At 39.3% G+C, this 20,212-nt stretch overlaps 1 protein-coding gene across 4 annotated transcripts in view; it reads left to right on the top strand.

Moving 5' to 3' along the window:
* CLSTN2 (calsyntenin 2) overlaps positions 1 to 20,212 on the top strand; it is a 353,548-nt gene that overhangs the window by 315,458 nt on the left and 17,878 nt on the right. Inside the window, exon 17 of one of the 4 annotated variants that reach the window (XM_063408692.1) lies at positions 523 to 692. In XM_063408692.1, coding sequence (XP_063264762.1) covers positions 523 to 692 — 170 coding nt within the window. Of the gene's footprint in view, positions 1 to 522; positions 6,285 to 20,212 lie in introns of those variants that run through there. The other 3 variants (XM_063408691.1, XM_063408690.1, XM_063408693.1) reach the window with 3 other exon arrangements.

Below are 20,212 nucleotides of genomic sequence, written 5' to 3'. Positions count from 1 at the left end.
GGCACTGGGTCTGAGCCTCTTTCAGGGTGCAGTTGTTCAGCTGTGTGTTGTACACTCAGGAGACCAGCCCAGTTCTCAGTTCTGCACACCTTGAGCAGATATAATTGAGAGCTTCAGGTTTCCTGTCATGTATAATTACTAAAGAAGATGGTGAAGAACTCTCTGGTACAGCATCACTTCCACTCCATGCATGTCTGGCTTTAGGTACCCAAGATTATACAGTTGCTTTGATTTTAACTTTTTAATGTAAGCATTCATACACTAAAAGGAGGGGAAATTGTCAGCAATTTTTAAAGAAACTCATGTTCGAGGTTTAAATTTTGGCAGTGTGGCTAACAAAGAGATTGCTTATTGACATTCCATTCTTCTTACAGTAGTTTTTGAATGTTTGCTACTAACTTGTATGAATTTGATGCCTAATAATCACATAATGCTAGCATTTCTAAATGCTCATTTGAGACAGCTCTGGATAGCAAGAAGGCACATTTCTGCTACTGTCTCATTTATTTAAATGTATTTTAGAAATATGAAAAGCCACACCAGACAGAAGTGGAGAGTGAGGAAGAAGACATAGATGATGAAGAGGAAGACACAACCAGTGCTGAATCAGATGACAGTGAAGAGGAGGAAGAGGAGGAGGAGGAGGAGGAGGAAGTGATTGTCCAAAAGGGAGACAAACAGAATGCCACCAGGCAAGAGCAGTTGGAGTGGGATGATTCAACACTTCCCTACTAACAAACAGCCCTCCAGCCACAGGTCTTTTGTAACAACCAATACAATGTTTTTTCATAGTCTATGACATTGACAGGGTTTGAACTTCTGCTTGCCTATAACTGTTTTGCCTAAAATTATCTTGTTGTAGTAATTGATAATGATAGAACTGACCCTTTTCTTAAAAAGCCTGGGGAAAATGTGGTACAAACCTCCTGGCACATGCAGTAATAAAGCAATCCAGAACTTGATCTGTTAGCAAGCATAGTTCTCAATTTCCTGTTTCTACCCTGCAGATGTGTGACAAAAGTCCTGTCACTCCATCCATAGAAGTTTTTGCCCTTGCTATTTTTTTCATACGAGAGATTTCAGCTTGTTATGAAGAATTACTTCTATGGGTCTAAATACCAGTGTCATCTAATTCCACATTCTTATAGGTGTAAAAAACATAATCCACCTCCAAACTGTGGCAGGGCTTGAATGCTACGGGGGCTGAATTACATCTGTCATCTCATCCTGCCTTTTGGATGTTAACTGTCTTCTACAAGGGAATATCTATGACTTGACAGGGGATGCATGTGTGCCTATGTAGACATGGACAGTGTATTTTTTCAGGCATGCTGTCAGACCCTGAAGAGAGGGATTTTTATCCAACGTAACAATAGAAATTAAAAATGAGTTTTAAAAAAACAGCAACAAGAAGGGGCTGCTGAAGGTTACCCAACCCCCTCCCCAGCTTGTTCTGTGTCCACAGACTGATATGGTCTTTTGCATATTGCATATTATGCATAATATGGCCTTATGCAAACTATAAATTCTAATGGGATTGAGTCAGTGAAAATCTGTAGAACTGCTCATTAGTTATGGATTGAGCAATTTGCAGCAAACTGATACTTTAAACCGTCTGTCTCTTGGAATCATTAGCTTGCTGCAGCATCTTACTGAACTAATGGAAAATAAGTTACCCCATTATTTCATAGCTATGTATGGCTGGGATTTAAACAATTATTTTAGATGAGGAAAATGTTCCCTTTTGCTTAGTGAAGGCCAGCTGGAATTCCTGTCTGACTGTATTCTGTAAAAACATGGTGTCCTATTTCTTCTGTACCCCTTCCTGTCTGTAGTGCACAAGAGAAAGGAACAACACTGTGAGCCCTCTTCCGTGCTCATAATTCTCCCTTATTTCTTCTTCCTAAGCCATTAATGTTGAGAGAAGGTTTTATAAAGTAGACAAGTAGACAAATAAAACCTACATGGAACCAAAATAGTTGGAAACAAAACCTAAAATCTTAAAAGGTTGAAAGAGTATTTTAGTTTGTTATGGTAACACAGGATATTTTTCTTAAACACTGTTTAAAAAGGAAAAAAAAGGAAAAAGCAGAGCTATGTATACAATGTGTTGATATGTTTGTGTGGTGTGTTTTTTGTCCCCTTTCCTTAAGTACCTTTGCGTCTTCAACTGCTCTGCTTACCAAATGCTGCAGCACTTGCTGGTGTAGCTGCTCCAATGTGTAGAAACAAAATGGCATGGAAGTGAATGCTGCTTAGTGGCTTGTCTAGGTTATTTTCCTGAGTATTTTGTTTTCTTTGCCATTTCATCTTTGACTTTTGCTTTTATAATCTGCCATTTAAAATGAGCTGCTTCCTCTTCTCCATTCTCCCAGTCAATCTTGCCACAACAGGACCTTCCTGAGCACCCTGAATGGTGGCTGAAGTTGCAAAGGGTACTTGGAGCACCACCAATACGCTGGGTTATTAACAGCTCCTGAATGTCGTGGGACATAGGGACTACATCATGTGTTTGGGGGTTCCTGTTATTCCAGTTTCTGCATTTGATAGCTGAAGGGAAATATAGCAACTAGGATTTGTAGTTGAATAACTGGAAAGTAAATGATATTCATGCTTTTATTTGTTGTGCCAGCAATCACATTGTCATATGGTTGTTAAGATTGGCAATACAGCAGTTTTCTTTTGTTATCAATACTGTTTCATTTTATTCTCTCACATGTATTAAACTTAAAAGAATATTTGTAGAATCAAGGCCACATAAGTACATTTTATCTGCAAGAATAACAACTGTAAAAATTTCCACAATTTCTGTTTAATACAATATTGATAGTAATATTTCTGATTATCTTGAACAACAATGTTACGTTAGATCAGTTCCTACCATCCTAGTATCCTAGATTATTTCCTAGTTTTAATTTTTTTGTGACATAAAGCAGGCTTTTCATGATGCTTGTTATCAGCACACAGCAAATCTTTCTGCTCAGAAAAAAAAAGGATTTAAAATTAAATGCAAATATTTAAAAGTCAATTTTGGATTTAGAACTGGACTTAAATTATTTTAAAGTTCCTGTTACTCTTGATTATTATTATTGTTACTGTTGTTGTTATCACAGGAAACATTAAGGCAACTCAAAAACAGCAATTTACAAACTTATTGACAGCCTTTAATTCTTTTATATATCTGTGAATTCATCAGTGTGTTTCTCCGTCTAATAGACTTCTATCTTTTTGTTACTAGAAGCAGATCTTTTCAGGTTGTACTCATACATTACACAAGAAGCAAACAAAGTATTTTCTCTACTGTAAATAAACCTACATTTTTAAACCTAAGCAAAGTAATACAGGCATGTGTGTTATCACTAAAACTTGGTTTGCAGTAAGATATTCAGCAAACTAAAATGTATCACTGTACTTATTTTAGATTACTCGTTGGAGTGCATTATGCAGCATTTTCCATTCAAATAAATAGAAACATCCTTTTCACAAAATGGCAGTGAGAATGAGATACATCTTCACAAAATGGGCCCTCGAATATTTGTATAGCACTGAGAGCAGTGGCTTCCTGAGCAAAACTACTACTAGAAAATCAGAGAATTATCACTTTATCTAAAACAATTCTAACAATATTTCCTCCCCTTCAGAAATTATTTTTTGATATTACTTACTTACTTAAAAAACAACCAGAACATATACACACATATGTACATGAAGACACACACGTGGGTGTTTTCTGCCCGTAATCAAAAGCCAGAAGTCTCTCCTTTCCTCTCTAAATAGTTTAGAACTGTAAAACTATTCAAGTTGGAAAAGACCTCTAAGATCATTGAGCACTGCCAAGCCCACTGCTAACACGTCCCCAGGCCCCCCAGTCACATGCCTTAGAATTCTCCCAGGGATGGTGATTGTCCTGGACAGCCTCTTCCAATGCCTGACCGTCCTTTCAATGAGGAAATTTTCCCCAATATTCAATCTAAATCTCCCCAGCATGGCTCAAGGCTGTTTCTCCTTGTCCTATCACCTGTTACTTGAGAAGAGAAACCAACCCCACCTGGCTGCAACCTCCTCTCAGGGAACTGGGGACAGTGAAAAGGCCCCTCCTGAGCCTCCTTTTCTGTAGGCTGAGCTTCCCCAGCTCCCTCAGCTGCTCCTCATCAGCCTGGTACTCCAGACCCTTCCCCAGCTCCATTCCCTTCCCTGGACTGCAGCCCCTCAGGGTCTGTCTTGTGGTGAGGTAGCTTTTTTACACTAGCAATAAACAAGTGTATCCAAAGAAAGCAGTTCTGAAGAGATACTCCCAATTCATGGCATTAGGAATCCAGAGATGACAACAGAGGTCTAAAATGGCATCAATGATGCCTTTAGTTCTTTGAAGTTCTAATCTAAGGCTAGGAAAGACTGCAAAAACCTACAAATGCAAACTGAAGATGTTATCTGAATTAATATAACTGCCTAAGTGGCTATTTGTGATTAATAGTTCCCATTTCTCTTTCACTTCTATCCCCTCCACAGGTGTGTTTTATCTTTGCACGTAAACTTTAAAATGCACAATTGAGGTTAATCTCAATATTTACTGCACTGGCTGACACCACTTCAAAGTAGAAATAGACATGCAGGGTTTGTGACATCTTTAATACTAATTAAAATAAACTGTTACTATTTGTTCATCCCAACAGGTAATACCTTGCAGTGGTGATGGGACTGCTTTTTACCTCACCAGAGGCTAATGGGAGGGAGCAGTTTATTTTCCTGTCTGGCATGTGGTGATGCTGAGCTTGCTGAGCACCATCCTTACTCCATTCTGGAACAAAGTAAGGCTCAGAAAGGATCAGAGGGTTCTAAAGTTCCTCCTGTGGGGATGAAATCCATTGCAGGAGCTCTCCCTATCTGACTCTAAACTGAAAATAATGTCATGGGAGATTGGGAGATCAGCAGCCCCAGGTGAAGGATGGGCAGAGGGTAGAAGCCATTAGGGTTAGCAGCCCTTACTTCAAAGCAGTAGCAGCCCTTACTTCACTGTGGCAAAGCCTTTTGAGCTTTGATAAAATATAAATAGTAAAAACATTAATAATTTATGTCTCAGCTGTCCATTTCCCCAGCAGTAATCTCAGAGGCAGCTTTACACTTCTCCCTGGCAGGGGTCTCAGTGCACTGGGACACAATACTGCCTCTTCTCAAAGTTTTGGTGCCAGCACACACAGCTCTCCATCTCCACAGAACAGCATCAGGAAAGACTTTACTGGGGTGACAGCAGGTAAAAGTCTGGTGGGATGGAGCTGCTTCTGCTATCCTGAAATAGAAATTATAATACCAAAATTAAGGATGTTTGCAAAAACATATGGATACTGAGAGAGGGAGAGGAAATTGTGAGTTTTATTTGCCCTCTAAGGGGCTTTCCCTTCCCTGAATTCACACATGCTGACCAGAATAACTATCTTAAATCTAGGATATCCCCAGTCTCAGGTGGGCTTATATGGTTTTATCAGGTTCTGCCCTGGTAAAATTACTGAATAAAAATAGTGGAAATACTGGGAGCAACCTGGATGATGCAGCATCCTCATCTAGGCTTTCAAAAGCTGCTTTTGGGGTTAATGCCCCTCTGGGTGATCCCTGTAGTTGCTGACCTTTATGGAGCAACTGCTTAAAGCACTTCTATGACAAGTGAGCAAATCTAAGGAGACAGCAGAAAAAAACCCAAATGACAAAATATAAATATCAAAAAGATTGCCGAAGAAATGAAACCATCTTCTAAGTCACTAAATTAATTCCTGTTGATTGTATACAATCCTGTGCTGTATAATTTCCCTCATGCTTCAACCAGTATCACCAACCACAGAATGGCATTAGGTTTTCCCTCACAGCACAGCTGAGGGAGCTGCCAGGCCTTGTTCCTGCATGGCCTCGCTGCCCCCAGAGCCTGCAGAGCTCACAGCACCCCAGGGCCACTGCAAACTGCACAACAAAGCCATGGGACTAGCAGCCAGCCCATCCCTCAAAGACCTTGGTGTTCCCAAAGAAACCAATACTCCCATGCACCAAACCATGCAACACTTTTTAAAACACATTTTGTAAAAATACTTTTTACAGCAGCCAGAAGCTGCAATCCTGTACAATCTTTGTACATTTGGGTGTGTTTCTTTGTTTTGGTTTGGTTTTTATTTGTTTGTTTGGTTGTTGTTGTTGTGTTGTTTTGTTCATTTTGTTTTGTTTTGTTCTGTTTAATGAAGAAAGGCATAACAAGCAATGTGTGGGAAGTAATGTAAACTAAAATGATCAGGTTCCCTAAAGCTGCATGTCTCAGATTGTGTATCCAATGATCAGACTTCTGGTTGCTGGACTCTCCTGGAATCCAACTTTGTTTTTGTTAGCATGGAGAATAAAGACACAAAGAATAGAGATAACCACTAAAGCTACAGAAGAGCTAAATTCATACTCACTTAACACACCCAATCACAAAAAATATTCCTGCTAAATATATTGAGAAAATTGCTCCAGTGATATCTCAGAAAGTAATTATAATTCATCAGCTTTGTAAGATTAGTGAGATTCAAGCCTGGTATGTTCTTTTTGGTTTTGTTTCTCTTTGAAAAAGACAAGGCCATAAATTAAAAACACACAACACGTGAACAGTGCAAAAAGGAAAGGGGAGCAAAGACTTTAATTTCATAAGCCTCTGTCTAACATAGGGGTTTAAAATAATAAACAACTGTAGCCCTCATTATTGAAACTTAGCAGAATAAAATGAACCCAGGACCTTTTGTATGTTCATAACTTTATTCCTGGCGATGAAAAGGCAGGCACCAGAGCAGGTACCCTTTTTCCCTAGAGGCATTTTGCTGCCTTTGGAGTAGGCATTGCCAGTGGTTTGCTCGTTATGGTTTCCATGTCTCTGCTGGCAACAGGAATAGTGCTGCTGGCGCTTTTTAACAGCCCTGTGAAAGAGCCTGGTGGTGAACCATGATTCGATAATTCTCCTGCAGCTCTGCTCCCAGCCCTCCATGGTGGAGCACTCCAAACATGTGCAGAGGGAATGGTACAGTGGTTACAGTGGAGAGCCCTGGGGTGGTGCTTCATTACTTACTGCCTAGAAAGACACACTCTCAGCAGCATGAAGCACTACAAATGTGTGAAACAGAGTTCAGGAAAAGCTCTCATTCTTATTTTCCATACTAGCTCATGGGAAATTTTTGCATTTATCAGCTGTTGAAGCTCCACACCTGTGTATTGTCACTATTTATGTCTGTGCTGAGAACAAAGAAGCAGCAGATTTTTTTTTTTCCCAGTTAAGAACAGTGTACAGTGAAAGAGTTCAGCTTTCCCTGGGAAAGCTGCACAAAGCTTGCCAAACACAAAGAGAAGCTGTCTCCAAATAATGAACAAAGATTTTACAATGGTCTTCTATCCTTGTACTTCAGAAACCCAGAAAGTTTCATGGGAGTAAAATGCTTCTCTGCAGCCCTATCTATTCCTTTTGTATAAATCTGGATACAGTTTTGGGTTTTCAGAGGCATTTAACTTCCCAGCTGGGTATAAAGTTGTTCCAGGTGTCTTTTGGTGTACTAACCCATGAAACTATTTTTGGCTGAAAGTGTCAGGATATACTACGGGGGAAAGAAGCAAAAAATTATTAAAATTTCAATGTCTTTTTTTTTCCTACTCCTGCCTCCCTTAAATATATAAACAGCTACAAAAGACTTTGATCAGACAACCTTGACCAAGTCTGTGACTACAATGACATTTCAAACCAGTACTAAAATTGGCAATAAATCCTTGTCTACAAACTGAATAATGTGCAGTAGATGAGAAGGTGGGTGGTTGTTTTAACTGGGCATGCTCTTTGGAATGTGGAATGGATCAACTACAGTCAGTTCCACTAGAAAGTCAAACTATTATTTACGGAAGACTGGACAGGAAGGTAGAAGAGACTACTGCATGAATAGCAGAAAGAGTTAAGGTTTACAGTGATGTAAAAACAGTTGAAATTTAGTCTTGTAGAACAGAAAGAGACATAAAAGCTTGAGTGTCAAATATTAAGGAAAATGGAAACATTTTCTGTTTTCATGCCAGGACTGACACTGTCACAATGAACGAGAATGAATGTAGGGTGTCGAAGGGTTCTGAGATGACCAGACAGAGATGCAATACACAGATATGTGCCTGCATACGTATACACGTGTACAAGAAAATGGCAGAATGGTGCCCATGGGGAGGTGGTGACTGTGGTGATGAAGGAGAACTTGCACATTTCTAGCCTGGTCAATGCTGAAGGTGCCTCCTTGAGTTCCAGTTACAGCACCTCCAGCAGAGTTGGTAAGGGAGCAGGGCTTACTTATGTAGGTTTTTTTTTTTTTTTTTTTTAGTTAATTAATTAATTCAATTAATTTTAGTTAATTAGTTAATTTTTTTTTTTAGTTAATTAATAATTTAGTAAATTAGTAGTAACTAAGGAGGTGTTGCTTAACTGTGTGTGAATTAAGTAGAAAAATTTAAAGCCAAGGCCATCCCAGGGGGCTTGGAGCAAACATTCTGTCTGCTGTGACTCAAGTTTGAGGGTACAGTTACCTCACAGTTTAATTTGAGGTAAGAAATGGAACTTTTGTCCACATACAGTTGTTGATTAATTTTAGAGATTTTAACAAACATACTCCATGGGTTGATGAGGAGCTGGAGAAACCCAAGGCACACTATACTCCATATTGAAAATGCCCTCAAGTAAACTTTTTGTAGTGATACAATCTCCTAAGTGGCCACATAGTTAGGACTCCCAATTTTTGAAAATATACATGATAGAAAACTTTTCTATAGGATAACGACCCTCCTTGTGCCAGTCTGAGAGCTGAAGTAGTTGCCTCTGTTCTCAGAATCAACTACTGGCACATTTGTTTCTGGCTTCTCCACAAACTGATGTAAAAAGGAGAGGTACATCTGAAAAGAGATGTGATTATTATATGTATTCTGTTACAAATACTGCACCACCAGTTGAGTAAATATTTGACTGTGTTTAACAGGCAGTTCTATTCAAAAGAATCATCACGCCAGGGATGGGAGGATACACCACAGTGGATTATTGCTTTGTAGGGTAATACACACTATGAGTGGGCTTCCTAAGAACTGTTTCATCTCAACGTCAGTGTGTTTAGAAGTTCATACTAGATTTATCAAATCCTAGAAATAAAGATAAGTAGACAAAAGGAAAAAGTAGTGCAAGTAGAATATTATGATAACAGTGTCAAATTCTTTCCTAGAATATATTTTTTAGCGTTAGAGGTGGGGGTGCTTCAACCTACTTAAATGTTTTTAAGCCTGGAGCTTCTACCGCTTCCCCTGAGAGATTGTTCTAGAGTCTATTAGAATCCACCATTAGGAAGCTTTTCCTGAAGATGAATTTAAAGAATCCTTTTTGTAATTTTTATCTCATTAGTCCCAGTTATACCCTTTTGCACCACTCTGAATAGTTCCTCTAACCATGATTTATATCCTTTGAATATTTTTAGATAGTTATCAAGTTCATTGCCTTTGGTCATTTACTAGAGAAGCTGTGAATCCCTCCTCATCCCAGTTCATTCCTTCAGTCTTTTATTTTTTACCTTTTCATAAAATGTTTTTAATACATAAACTAAATCCCCTGGTATTTCCTTAAATGAGTCACTGTCAGTTCACTCTGTTTAAGGTGCTCTGTGTTGTTGTGTGTTACTACATAAGATTGTCAAAGGAGAACAATTAATTTAAATTGAAACTTGATTTTAAAAAAATCTTTTCTGTAATCTAGGATAAGTTCTCATATGATATGAATTTGACCGTGACTTTTATATGGGTATGATTTAACAAAGCCAACCAATAAATGCTGGAGCCAACCAAACAATAATACAAAGTATAATTTGTTAAAAATTAGATTGCTGTCATTAATGTGAAAACAGGCATTGCCATTCATATGCCCATGTTTCTATGTGTCCCTACACTAGCTGGCAGCTATTAACCAATACTTTCACTTAAGACAGGTAACATTGCTTCTCCTCACATGTCAGTAGAATGCACCTACTTTCTAAAACAAATGCTCAAAATTTCTAGCCAGGCACTAACTGCTGTAAAGAATTGTGCCTATTCTGATTACTGCCATACCTACCCTTATATTGCAAATTCATGATCTATTTCTGGTCTCTGGCTGGCATGATGACCATGTGGTTTGTTTTCAAGCACACCCCAAGCAAACCTGTGCTTTCTGGCTCAGAAGCCACTCAGGCAAACAGGGAGGTTGTACAAAGTCAGCTTTGGTCTTTTCATTGATGTGTTTCCTTCATCTGCTTCTGTCTCCTGTACCTGAACTCTAAACCAGAACTGAAATCCTTGTGCTGGAAGAGCCACTGCATCACTAAGACCCAAGGGTATAAGAATTTGATTTCTTCTTCATTTGCTCTGTCTGCAAGGATTGGCGTAAAGTGGAGACCAGGAACACTCAGGGTTCCAGTAGTGACTTTAGGGAGCTCTCTGCTTCCCTCATCTCTGTGCCTAGTGGGTGTAAATTGTGCAAACCATATTGTAGGAAACGATGAATTGCCAGGATTGGGTTTAGGTCACATGAGCAAGCAGTGACCACCTTGGCATTGGCTGTTTGCTGTCAGTGCTCTGCCCACCTTCCCAAAACAAGCCATAGCATGAGGAGTACCCAAAGTCTGATGGACAGGGGAGAAGATGAATGAGCCTTGCAAGTTCAGGTTGCAACACAAAGGAGAGGAAAAAGAAGAGGAAATCCTGAGCAAGGAACTGTAAAACATGACTTGTGATGAGCAGCAGGGCGGGAATCTGACATTCACCCTGAATATTGTTGCAGTTTGGTGAAAGGGGTTATTCTAGTTACAATTAACTATATAGTTATTAAATACATTATATGTTACCAAGAGTGTAGGATTTTGAAGAGCTGAGAAATAATCTCATCATGTTGAATGTAACAGCTGTGCTCTAATGGGCTGAGACAATTCTATTTCACATTTCATCATTTCTTAACAGTAAAAATGGTATTTCATCTGCCTGCAAAAATGTACAATTTTTTCCACAGAGTTTGTCATTTCCCAGATTGCTTCCATGTTAGTGCATTGGTCCTTGTTGAGGAGCAGTAACTGCAGTTGGTAAGCATGTATTTTGTATCTTGGGATTGCTTTCTAGCTGTCCAAATTCTGTGTAGTTGTGGCCACTTGTATGGATAATAAAAAATATACCAGAGAAGGGATTAAATAAACATATGCTGTATGGTTGTACACACAACCATTGTACTCTGTAAATGTGTCTCAAACTAACAGACTATTCAGCCAGGAAAAATGCTCTTACTTGAAATATCTTATTGTTGATGTGAAACAACCATAAACCATATCTTGAAATGTCTTGTTGCAGATGCTAAATGAATTTCTGAAAGCATGACTCAGTACGGTTTATGCAGTACAATGAATTAAATTACTATATGCAGTTAAAAAGAGGAATATGAAATTATTTTCAAATAGATATGAATCAGTTGTCTAAAATAAAAGGAAAACCCAACCCTTTCTTAATGAAAATGTACAGTAAATTTTGACAGACAGTCCAGTACACAAACCCTAACTTTAGATAGAGTAAGAAGAAGTTGTACAAAACCTCCATGGCATAGTGGTGTTTCTCATAAAAGCCATGTCAATTTGCACAGTCATTTATGAATCTGTATCCATATGTTTTCCACAGGACTGACTAAATGCATATTCCGAATAGATCTGTTATTTTAAAATTTGTATCTGTACATGTATAAAGACAGAGTCATTTTTGTGGTCACTACAGCACTTTCTGTGAATTGGCCAATAAATATAATTTTAGAATTTCACATAAAAATTAATGTTCTGTAATCTTTATTTCACTGATAATCGGGATGTTCTTATTTCCTGAACCTTAACCCTTAACTAACACACTAACACAGCACTGGTGACCAAGGTTAAATATCTGGCCCACGTCAGCCATCTCTCTTGCTAATTCCTAGGGAGGAAAAATGCCACATGTCAAAAGACTCTGTGCAGTTTTAGAGCATCTACACAACTTTCATCCTGCTGCTGAGAAAGTGAAACAAGTGAAAGAGAACTTTTTGAAGAGCTGCTGGTATTTACATTTAATAGCCATCTATTTTCCCCCTTCATTTTGGTGTGATAAAAGATGATAAAGGATGATAAAATATTAAAGAGAAGGATGACTATATCGCATATTACACAAATAAAATGTGAAAGAGTACAAGAGTAAAAACCTTATTCTGGGTCACCAGCCTACGAATTCCATTAGCACATGTGATAGAGTGATCTCATCACACACAAGAATGTGCCTGACTTCTCTTTGCCTTCTGTTCTGTCTGGAGCTCCCCTCCTTGTCAGCTCCTCGGGCTCGATCTCATTTTTTTCCAAGATGTTCCACTGTCTTGGTTTGGAAAGACAGGTATCTGTCAGGGAAAAACTGGAATTTCCCTTGGAATGGAGAATGTAAAAACCCCCTCCCTCCAAATTATTACAATTTTGCAATTAGGAGCTTTCAGGCAAAAACATGGGAATAAGAATAACAATTCTTTACTAGGAATATAAAAAAAATTACAAATGCAGTAGTACAAAAAAAACCCAAGCAAACAAACAAAAGTCCTAGAAAACCCTGACAGTCAGAGATACGACCTGTTGTCAGGGTGTTGGAAGCAGACCAAATAAATCCTCCTGGAGTAACAGATGTTGTTCTGTGAAGTAGAGATGATTCTGTAGAGAAAAGAAAAGAGTCCAGTGCTGGCGAGATGGGTCTGGTCTTCCTCCAAGAATTCAGTAGAAAACCAGCTGAATTAGTGTTTGGGATTGCTGGTTTTATGCTGGTGGAAAGGCTTTGGCTCCTCCCACTGGATGGAGCATCTCACAATGGAATGAAGTTACGTTATCAGTCATGTGAGAGGCCTTAAATGGCCCATTCACAGGTGATATCCCTCAGAGAAGGATGGGTGCAGAGGAGGGTGAGTGCAGGAGTAGGGTGGATGGAGCAGGAGAGAAGAACAGTATTTCCCAATGGGTTTCAACAGATGAAAATAGAATACACATTTTTGGTTACATTTTTCAACCCAATACATCCACTGATTACCTCAAGTCTGATCTGCACATCACAAACTCACCATGCACACCTCTTTACCTTAAATTATGGTCTAACTTCACAAGTCTCAGCGACAAGCAGAAGCCAAACCTGAACATCCAAATCTCTGCCTCTAACCCCTGCTGCGCCAGGCTGAACACAGCAAGTGCTGGAGGCAACATCAGCCTTCACAGCCCTGTTTCAGTGGCACAGCCTCCCATGGCTGGCTGGAGTTTGGGAAAGTCAGGAAAAATGCATATCTTACACAGGGACAGTGAGCCCAGTCCTGTGTCACCATAGGTACAGGCTGATGTTAGAGTTCACAGATTCCAAACAGAAGTCCCTATTTCCTGCATCTCAATTCCAGAGAGTGGGACAGCCTTAGCAATTCCCTTTGGTATAATGGGATTAAATATGGCCACTTTCACTTTTTAAATAATAAAACTTCTGAGGGTCTGAAATATTAGTTAAGTGTGCTTAGCTCAGCTGTGCTGAGTGTGCCTCCAGCAAGACTGGGCTCATCATCAGTCTGCATGGCTGCAAGGCCTGTTTTCTTAATAGAAAAAAAAAATTCCTAAATCTAATTTTCCTTCCCTCCTTAGGGAGCAGTTTCTGACTGCCTTTCCTCTGCTCTCATCCCTCAATGCAATCTAGGTTTTTACTTTTTGTGTGTCATTAGTTAATGAAATAAAAAAGGAAGGAAAGAAAATTGTATCCCACATTAGTCCCCACCAGAGTAACGATTAAGTCCCGGCACGCTGTCTTAACAGAAAATATGATCTACTATGCAATGACCTCAGAAGATGCACAAGTCACTGCAAGCTTGGACAGTGCATTTTTTTATGGCAATTTAAATAGCCTTCAGAACCTATTCAGAATTTAGGGTGGGCTTTTTCACAACTCCCAAGTCTAAATCTAATGACTTAGAAAGAATTCCTTGAATTCCTGCCTCTTCACTCTCCCCAAGTTAGAAGTTACAGTCTGATGTTTCTCTGCAAAATAGGACAGACTAGTAAATAAGACCACAGGCAGTTTTTACATTTCCCTGGCTGGTTCTGCATGAAAGGGCTTAGAGGAAAGCTTACCAAGGGAATCAAAGTGTGCCTTCCAGCAGAGAGGCTCCTGAGAGAGATTTTTTCAGTGTGACTTCTGCAAAACCCACTTGTTGCATTTCCGTGAAATGGTATGCTCTGTGTCACCCCTGTGGAAAGTGCAGGGTTCATTCCAAATCTGTAACCCTCCCCTGAAGTATCATGTATCTGCAATCCCATTGGCCCAAGTCCTTTTCTGCACCCATTTTGAATCTCCCTCTTAAGCTGTGCAGGGAGACGAGAAGCCCTCTTGCTTTTGCTTTTGCTTTCTTGTTTTCTTGCTCCCTCTCCCCCCTCTCCCCCTCCCTTCCTCCCTTCTCCCCCCCCCCACCTCTTTTTTCCCTCAGAAACCATGCTGCTCCCTGGCGTGAGACCCCCAGTAAATCCTCCTCTAACTGGAACCCCCAGAAGCCATGTGCAGCCTCCTTGCCTGCCTGCTGCCACCAATGAACCCACAGCCTAGGGGGCCCCTGGGGGACCCCCTAACATAATGCAACACCCACTAATTTTTCAATCAGAAACGCCTGCTCAAATGAAAACACCACCGAAAAAGGATTCACAAACATATATGAATGAGAAAAATTGCAGCAGGGCCTCAGAGAGAAAAATAAATCTGTGTAAAAGATTTTGGTAAAATAAAATTAGCACATAGCCATCTCCAAATTTCCCAAGACCTTGTAAGATGCCATGTGCCGTAGAGTTAATGGTGTTACAAAGAGACATTGACAGAGTCGTGTATTAGACACAAAAATCACTAAACCTTGGAGTGAGGAAAAACAGGGACTTGTTTTTCCTTTGTTCTGAATTAGAGGGTTTGAAATGTCTTTCTAGTCTGACCTTAAAAAAAGAAAAATTATAACTTCCCTGAACATAATCATAGATAAAGAGAGGAAGAAATTTAGGCATATTATTGCAAACATCATCCTTAAAACAGAGTTCACACAGAAATATAAGCAAAACATTTTGAAATTTAGCATTTAGTGAAAAAGTTCAGCTGTGTCTCAGATATTATCAAAACTTTCTATGTAGGGCTTCCTTTTTAACTCTTATTAGATCTGCCAGCAGCTTTTTCAAAGGAAAAGAAAGGATTCTGTCTGCTCTTGCTGTTTTTCAATACAATGGTCAAGGAAGAGAGCAAAAACTGTGGATTTGTTTATGAAGCTTATGTCTTCACAGAAGATAGGCAGGAATGAGATGTTTTGAGTTTCAGAGTGATGACTCAAGCTCAGTTTTGTCTCTAGAACAAGCAAAGTTTTTTTGTGTTGATGAGATGGTTAACTTAGTTTATGGAGAGGATTGGTTGTGTTTCCTTATTTTACATCCATTCTTGTATCTGAGAGCTTTCTGCATTTAACTGCAGTACATTTCTGTCTCCTCCCGTCAAGCAGATATTTATGACAGAAGGAATCACCATCTAAAGTAGTTATACTATAAGAACTCAAGCAAGAACCAAATAATTAATCTCTCTATAGATGAAATACTTGCAAGAGCCCTCAGTAGTGACATCCACAGACTGTATTTCTGTGGGTAAAAGAACCGCTCCAGTTTCTGAATTTTTCTTCTGTGCGACTCATCAGTAAAAATATTATTCAAGATAGAAACAGCCATTCTTTAGGAAATAACAGTGCCAAAAAGGCATTGCTCCTTATCAGGCTGCTCAGCATCGTCTCATTGCTCTCCGCTGTCTGAGATGTAGCTGTTTGTTGTGGGCTGTTAAAACTTACCTTGTAACATTTTGGAAGTAGTCTTTTCTACTGCATGTTTTATAGAGTGTAAGATGGAGGACACTTGGATTTATGTACATGAATGATACCACACAGAACAGATCACAGTAATAAAAATATTATTGTTATACCTGAAATGTGAGAGGGCAGAACAGGTAGAGATGAGCCTCAACTATGCCAGCCTAGACTCTATTTCCTGTCATTTTTGCCTGTCATTTTCATGAGATTCTGCATCCTCCTTTGTATTGCATTTTTTCAACCTATGAAGCAGATCTAAAAAAGCTCTTCTGGTTTTCTCTTCTGATGTATGGTGTGAGTTCTCTCTGTGTCCCATCCAACATAACACCTTACAGGTCAAGATGACTAACCAAATACAATTACCGCAGATCATAAATATTGCCATTACAAGCAAATCTTGCTCTCCTACAGCTCCTTTACAGACTATATCAGTGGGTAACATCCAACTGCCCAAGAGTGAAAGTTTCTGTTCAAGGAAAGAAGATAATTGCAAAAGTGACAACCAATGAAATTCATTACTTACACTGAATATAATTTTCTCCTTAAATACATGACAAGTACATAGAGATATGGCCATGTCTGCTTATCAGGGAAAGTTTAATATGAAAAATAATGTTTATCTAAGGCTATAGAAATCTCTGATTTTATGAACATTAAGACCAGCTCTACAGTGGTCCAGGAAACCTTTAGAAATTCATTAGAATAAACAGTTTCACAATTATTGAATATTAACATAAGTATTAATAAAGTGCTACAGACACAGAAGATTTCTTTTTTCATATAAGGGAGCACAACATCAAAAAAATACTTAAGGAACTATAAATACCTTCTGCCTTATTATCTGTAAGATCTTATGGTCCAAAATTACACCTATATATGCTGGGGATTCCAGTTCCACACAAGTAAGAATTGTAGAGTACATAATGCTGGTGGGAGATGCCTGAGAGGCTGAGATGTCCTCCTGAGAGGACAAAATCAAGCCTACTAAGAAGCAGTGAGGTTCAGGCAGGACAGCAAGAAGAATTCTGAAATTCACAGCTCTCAGGGCTTTTCCTTCTAGCACATTATGTTTTTAAAAGTAAAATCTAAATGCCGATGCCTGCTTTGATTCTGACAGGTGAGCCTCCTACAAGGACAATCCAACAAAGAGAAAAGGCCTCATTCCAGGGATTGCTAGAATGCAATATTTTTATTTACTTTTTTAAACCTACAATACTTCTGAGGCAGTTAAAAAGTAAGAACTAGAGTTTATATCTAAGGATAAAACTGTCAGTCACCAGCATTGCCTTCTCATAATGCATATGTTTGGAAGACAACAATAACCATAGGGCTGGGGAGAGACTTGAAATTGGGAAGGCAGCATAGAAATTCTGAAATTATCATGCCCAGCAGTTTGAGTTCAAATCTTGTATCCCATATATTTCTTCAGTTTAATGGCAGCATTGTCGTTTTTAGGTTTCCTTTTACAATAAATAAGTGCTATTTTTTCCAAAGTGCTGGTTTCAGTCACATTTAGGGTAGCTAAGAGAGCACATTCAGAGACTACAATATTGTTACAGAATACATTCCTCTGTTGTTTAAGTAAATGCCAAGGCAAAGCAGAGGCATTTAGTCAAAATAATTGTTGAGGCAAAAAGCCTAATAAAGTGGGATGCATCAATTTTATTTATGCTGTCTCAAAAGTCTAGAGTACACACAAGTTGTTTTGCTTGCTGATTTTCAGTGAAGACAGATTTTTTTTTTTGTACTATTATGTAAATATCTCCGTTATAAGTGGAATAATTATCACAGGGAAAATTAATCTTAACTACAATCTTCATTTAAGTGTGACAGAGCAGGAAATTAGCTAAGATTTTGTATCATGCCTACTCAGTCTGGAAGTGGTTGCATTTTGGGGCACTTCCGTGTGGGTTGATTTTCACACTATATTGAACAATAACCCTCTGAAAATATTTTGGCCATGACTGTCTCATCCAGAAACATTATCCTTGTTCCCCAGCTGCTTCAGAGACCCTGTGTGATGAAAACCAATTCCCACTGGACAGGCACACACCTTGCCTCATGAACTGACAGAAAATCTGTTCTTGGGAAGCTCCCTAGTACAAGAGGTGAAAAAAAGAATGAACATTCAGACAGCTTCACCACAGCCATCCCAGCACTGGCAGCAGTTCTCTTGAGCAGAAGGGTTCAGGACCAGTGAATACATGATTGCAATACAGAGATGGATAAGGGAAACTAAAGGAAGAAAAAAATAATGAGTCAGTGAGAGTCTTGAGGAGGAAAGATAAGAAATTACTCATAGGAGTGCTACTGAAGAAGATTTAGCCTCGCTTTGGACACTGAACATGACTTAATCAAGGTTTTAAAACCAATAAAGGTTAAAGAGTAACTTTGCTTGTTGGCCTCTGTATTGGAAAATTCTCCAATTCTCTGGCCCTTTTGGAATCACCTAGGAAAAAAGCTCTTAAATACAGGGACTGCTGCATTCTTTTGTATTTATTTTTGCAGAGATGAGGTTGCAATAACAAATAGTTTTCTACAATTTAAAATACAATTATTCAGCATTCAGTTGCAGTCCTCAGATATAACATTCAAGTAAATAGGTTTTTCTCACATGCACAATCAAGGCAATTGTATGTTCAATTATGCTGGGAGAATTGGCACTTGCAGTGCAATTCTGTACATGGACCAAGAGATGTGGTTGGTTTATCTTAGTGCAGCAACACTAAAGCCACAAGTGTGGCAATTGACACCATTTTATGTGACATTTACACACAGAAAAACACTATATTCATCAGAGATTTTTTTTTCCCTTTAAAAAATAAATGCCAGGGTGGTTCCTTTGGGAAAAACACATTTTGAGATTTCATAAAGACAACATTTAACCTGCAATAATATTAATGAGACATGTGTTGGTGGTCATCAGTGGAGATCAGGAATCATCTTCATCACTGATTAAAGTAGTTACTAATCCAAGGAAGCCTGAAAATCATAGACCAAATGAGGAGATTGATGGCATAGCTGGGAATTTGAGAGGTCCAGAGATTCCTCAAGACCCACAATGATTACTACTTACTAGCTCAGGTGAGACACTGGTGTTTGAAAGGTAAAAAGAAATCGTTTTACTGTTGGCCTGGTACTGTGGAGGTGATGCTGTGTCACAGAATCACAGAATTGCTGAGCCTGGAAGGTACCACTGGGGGTCCGTTTGACCAAGCCCCTGCTCCAGCAGGCTCTCTACACTCGAGCAGGCTGTCCAGAATCACATTCAGATGGTTTGGGAGCACCTCCAAGGATACAGGCTCCATGACCTCTCTGGGTAGCCTTTGCCACTGTTCAACACCCTCACAGTAAAAAAAAGTGTTCCCTGAAGTTCAGAGGGAACCTCCTGTTTTCCACATTGTACTGCTTGCCTTTTGTTCTGTCACTGGGCACTGCTGCAAAGACCCAGTACTCCTCTATACTGTCTCTTGAGATAAGATGTGATAAGATCCATCATGACCCTCTCAAATGACAGAACTCACACTGTTTTCCTGGTGTCTAAATCCCACCCATTAAAACTGGGATGATCCAAATTAGGCACTGTATCAGATTTACCTAACTTCATAGAGTTTATATGTCTTTATATACTATTTGTTCCTTCTTCTCCCATAGTTCTCAGTAAATATCTAGTCTTAAACGAAGGCTCTCATTCAGTCAACAAGCAAAGATCAATAACTAGATGAAAAAAACATTCGTTGCTTGTGTAATGCACTTCATGTATTGATTAGTTAACTATGTAAAGAGGATGAGATAGGAATGTAAGGCACCCAACCTGTCTGATTGACAAGCACAATCAACTCAGATTAACACTTCAGGAGTTTATCTGTGAATAAACAGTACTGCAGGTGAAGCAGCTCCCAAGATACAAAGGCAGATGGATTGGGAAGGGCTGAGAACCTCATATGCTGCCAAGGAAATGAAGGGGCGCTGCCTCCCTGCTGTGCCAGGAAACCCAGAAGATGTGTTTGCAGAGCACAGAACAGGCTGGTCAAGGCTGCTGGGCCTGGGCTAGTGGAGCTGGAAAGTTAGGCTGGGCATCTCTGTCCAAAGCTCCACACAGTCACATTGTATTTCACACAGCTTGTTAGCTCAGGCTCACTGCTGCCTACTAAAAGCCTCTGGATATCCACGATATCAAAAGTCCCTCTAATATCTTCACAAAGGAAGAGTTGACTATTAAAAATACCCTCCTAGCTTTCCAAATCTGTCAGGATGACTCCTAGTACTGGATTTTTTTTT

Source organism: Prinia subflava, chromosome 11 (assembly GCF_021018805.1).
Source record: "Prinia subflava isolate CZ2003 ecotype Zambia chromosome 11, Cam_Psub_1.2, whole genome shotgun sequence".
Lineage (NCBI taxonomy): Eukaryota > Metazoa > Chordata > Aves > Passeriformes > Cisticolidae > Prinia > Prinia subflava.
The sequence above is the reverse complement of the archived record's forward strand: the minus strand, read 5'-3'. Positions and strand labels throughout refer to the sequence as shown.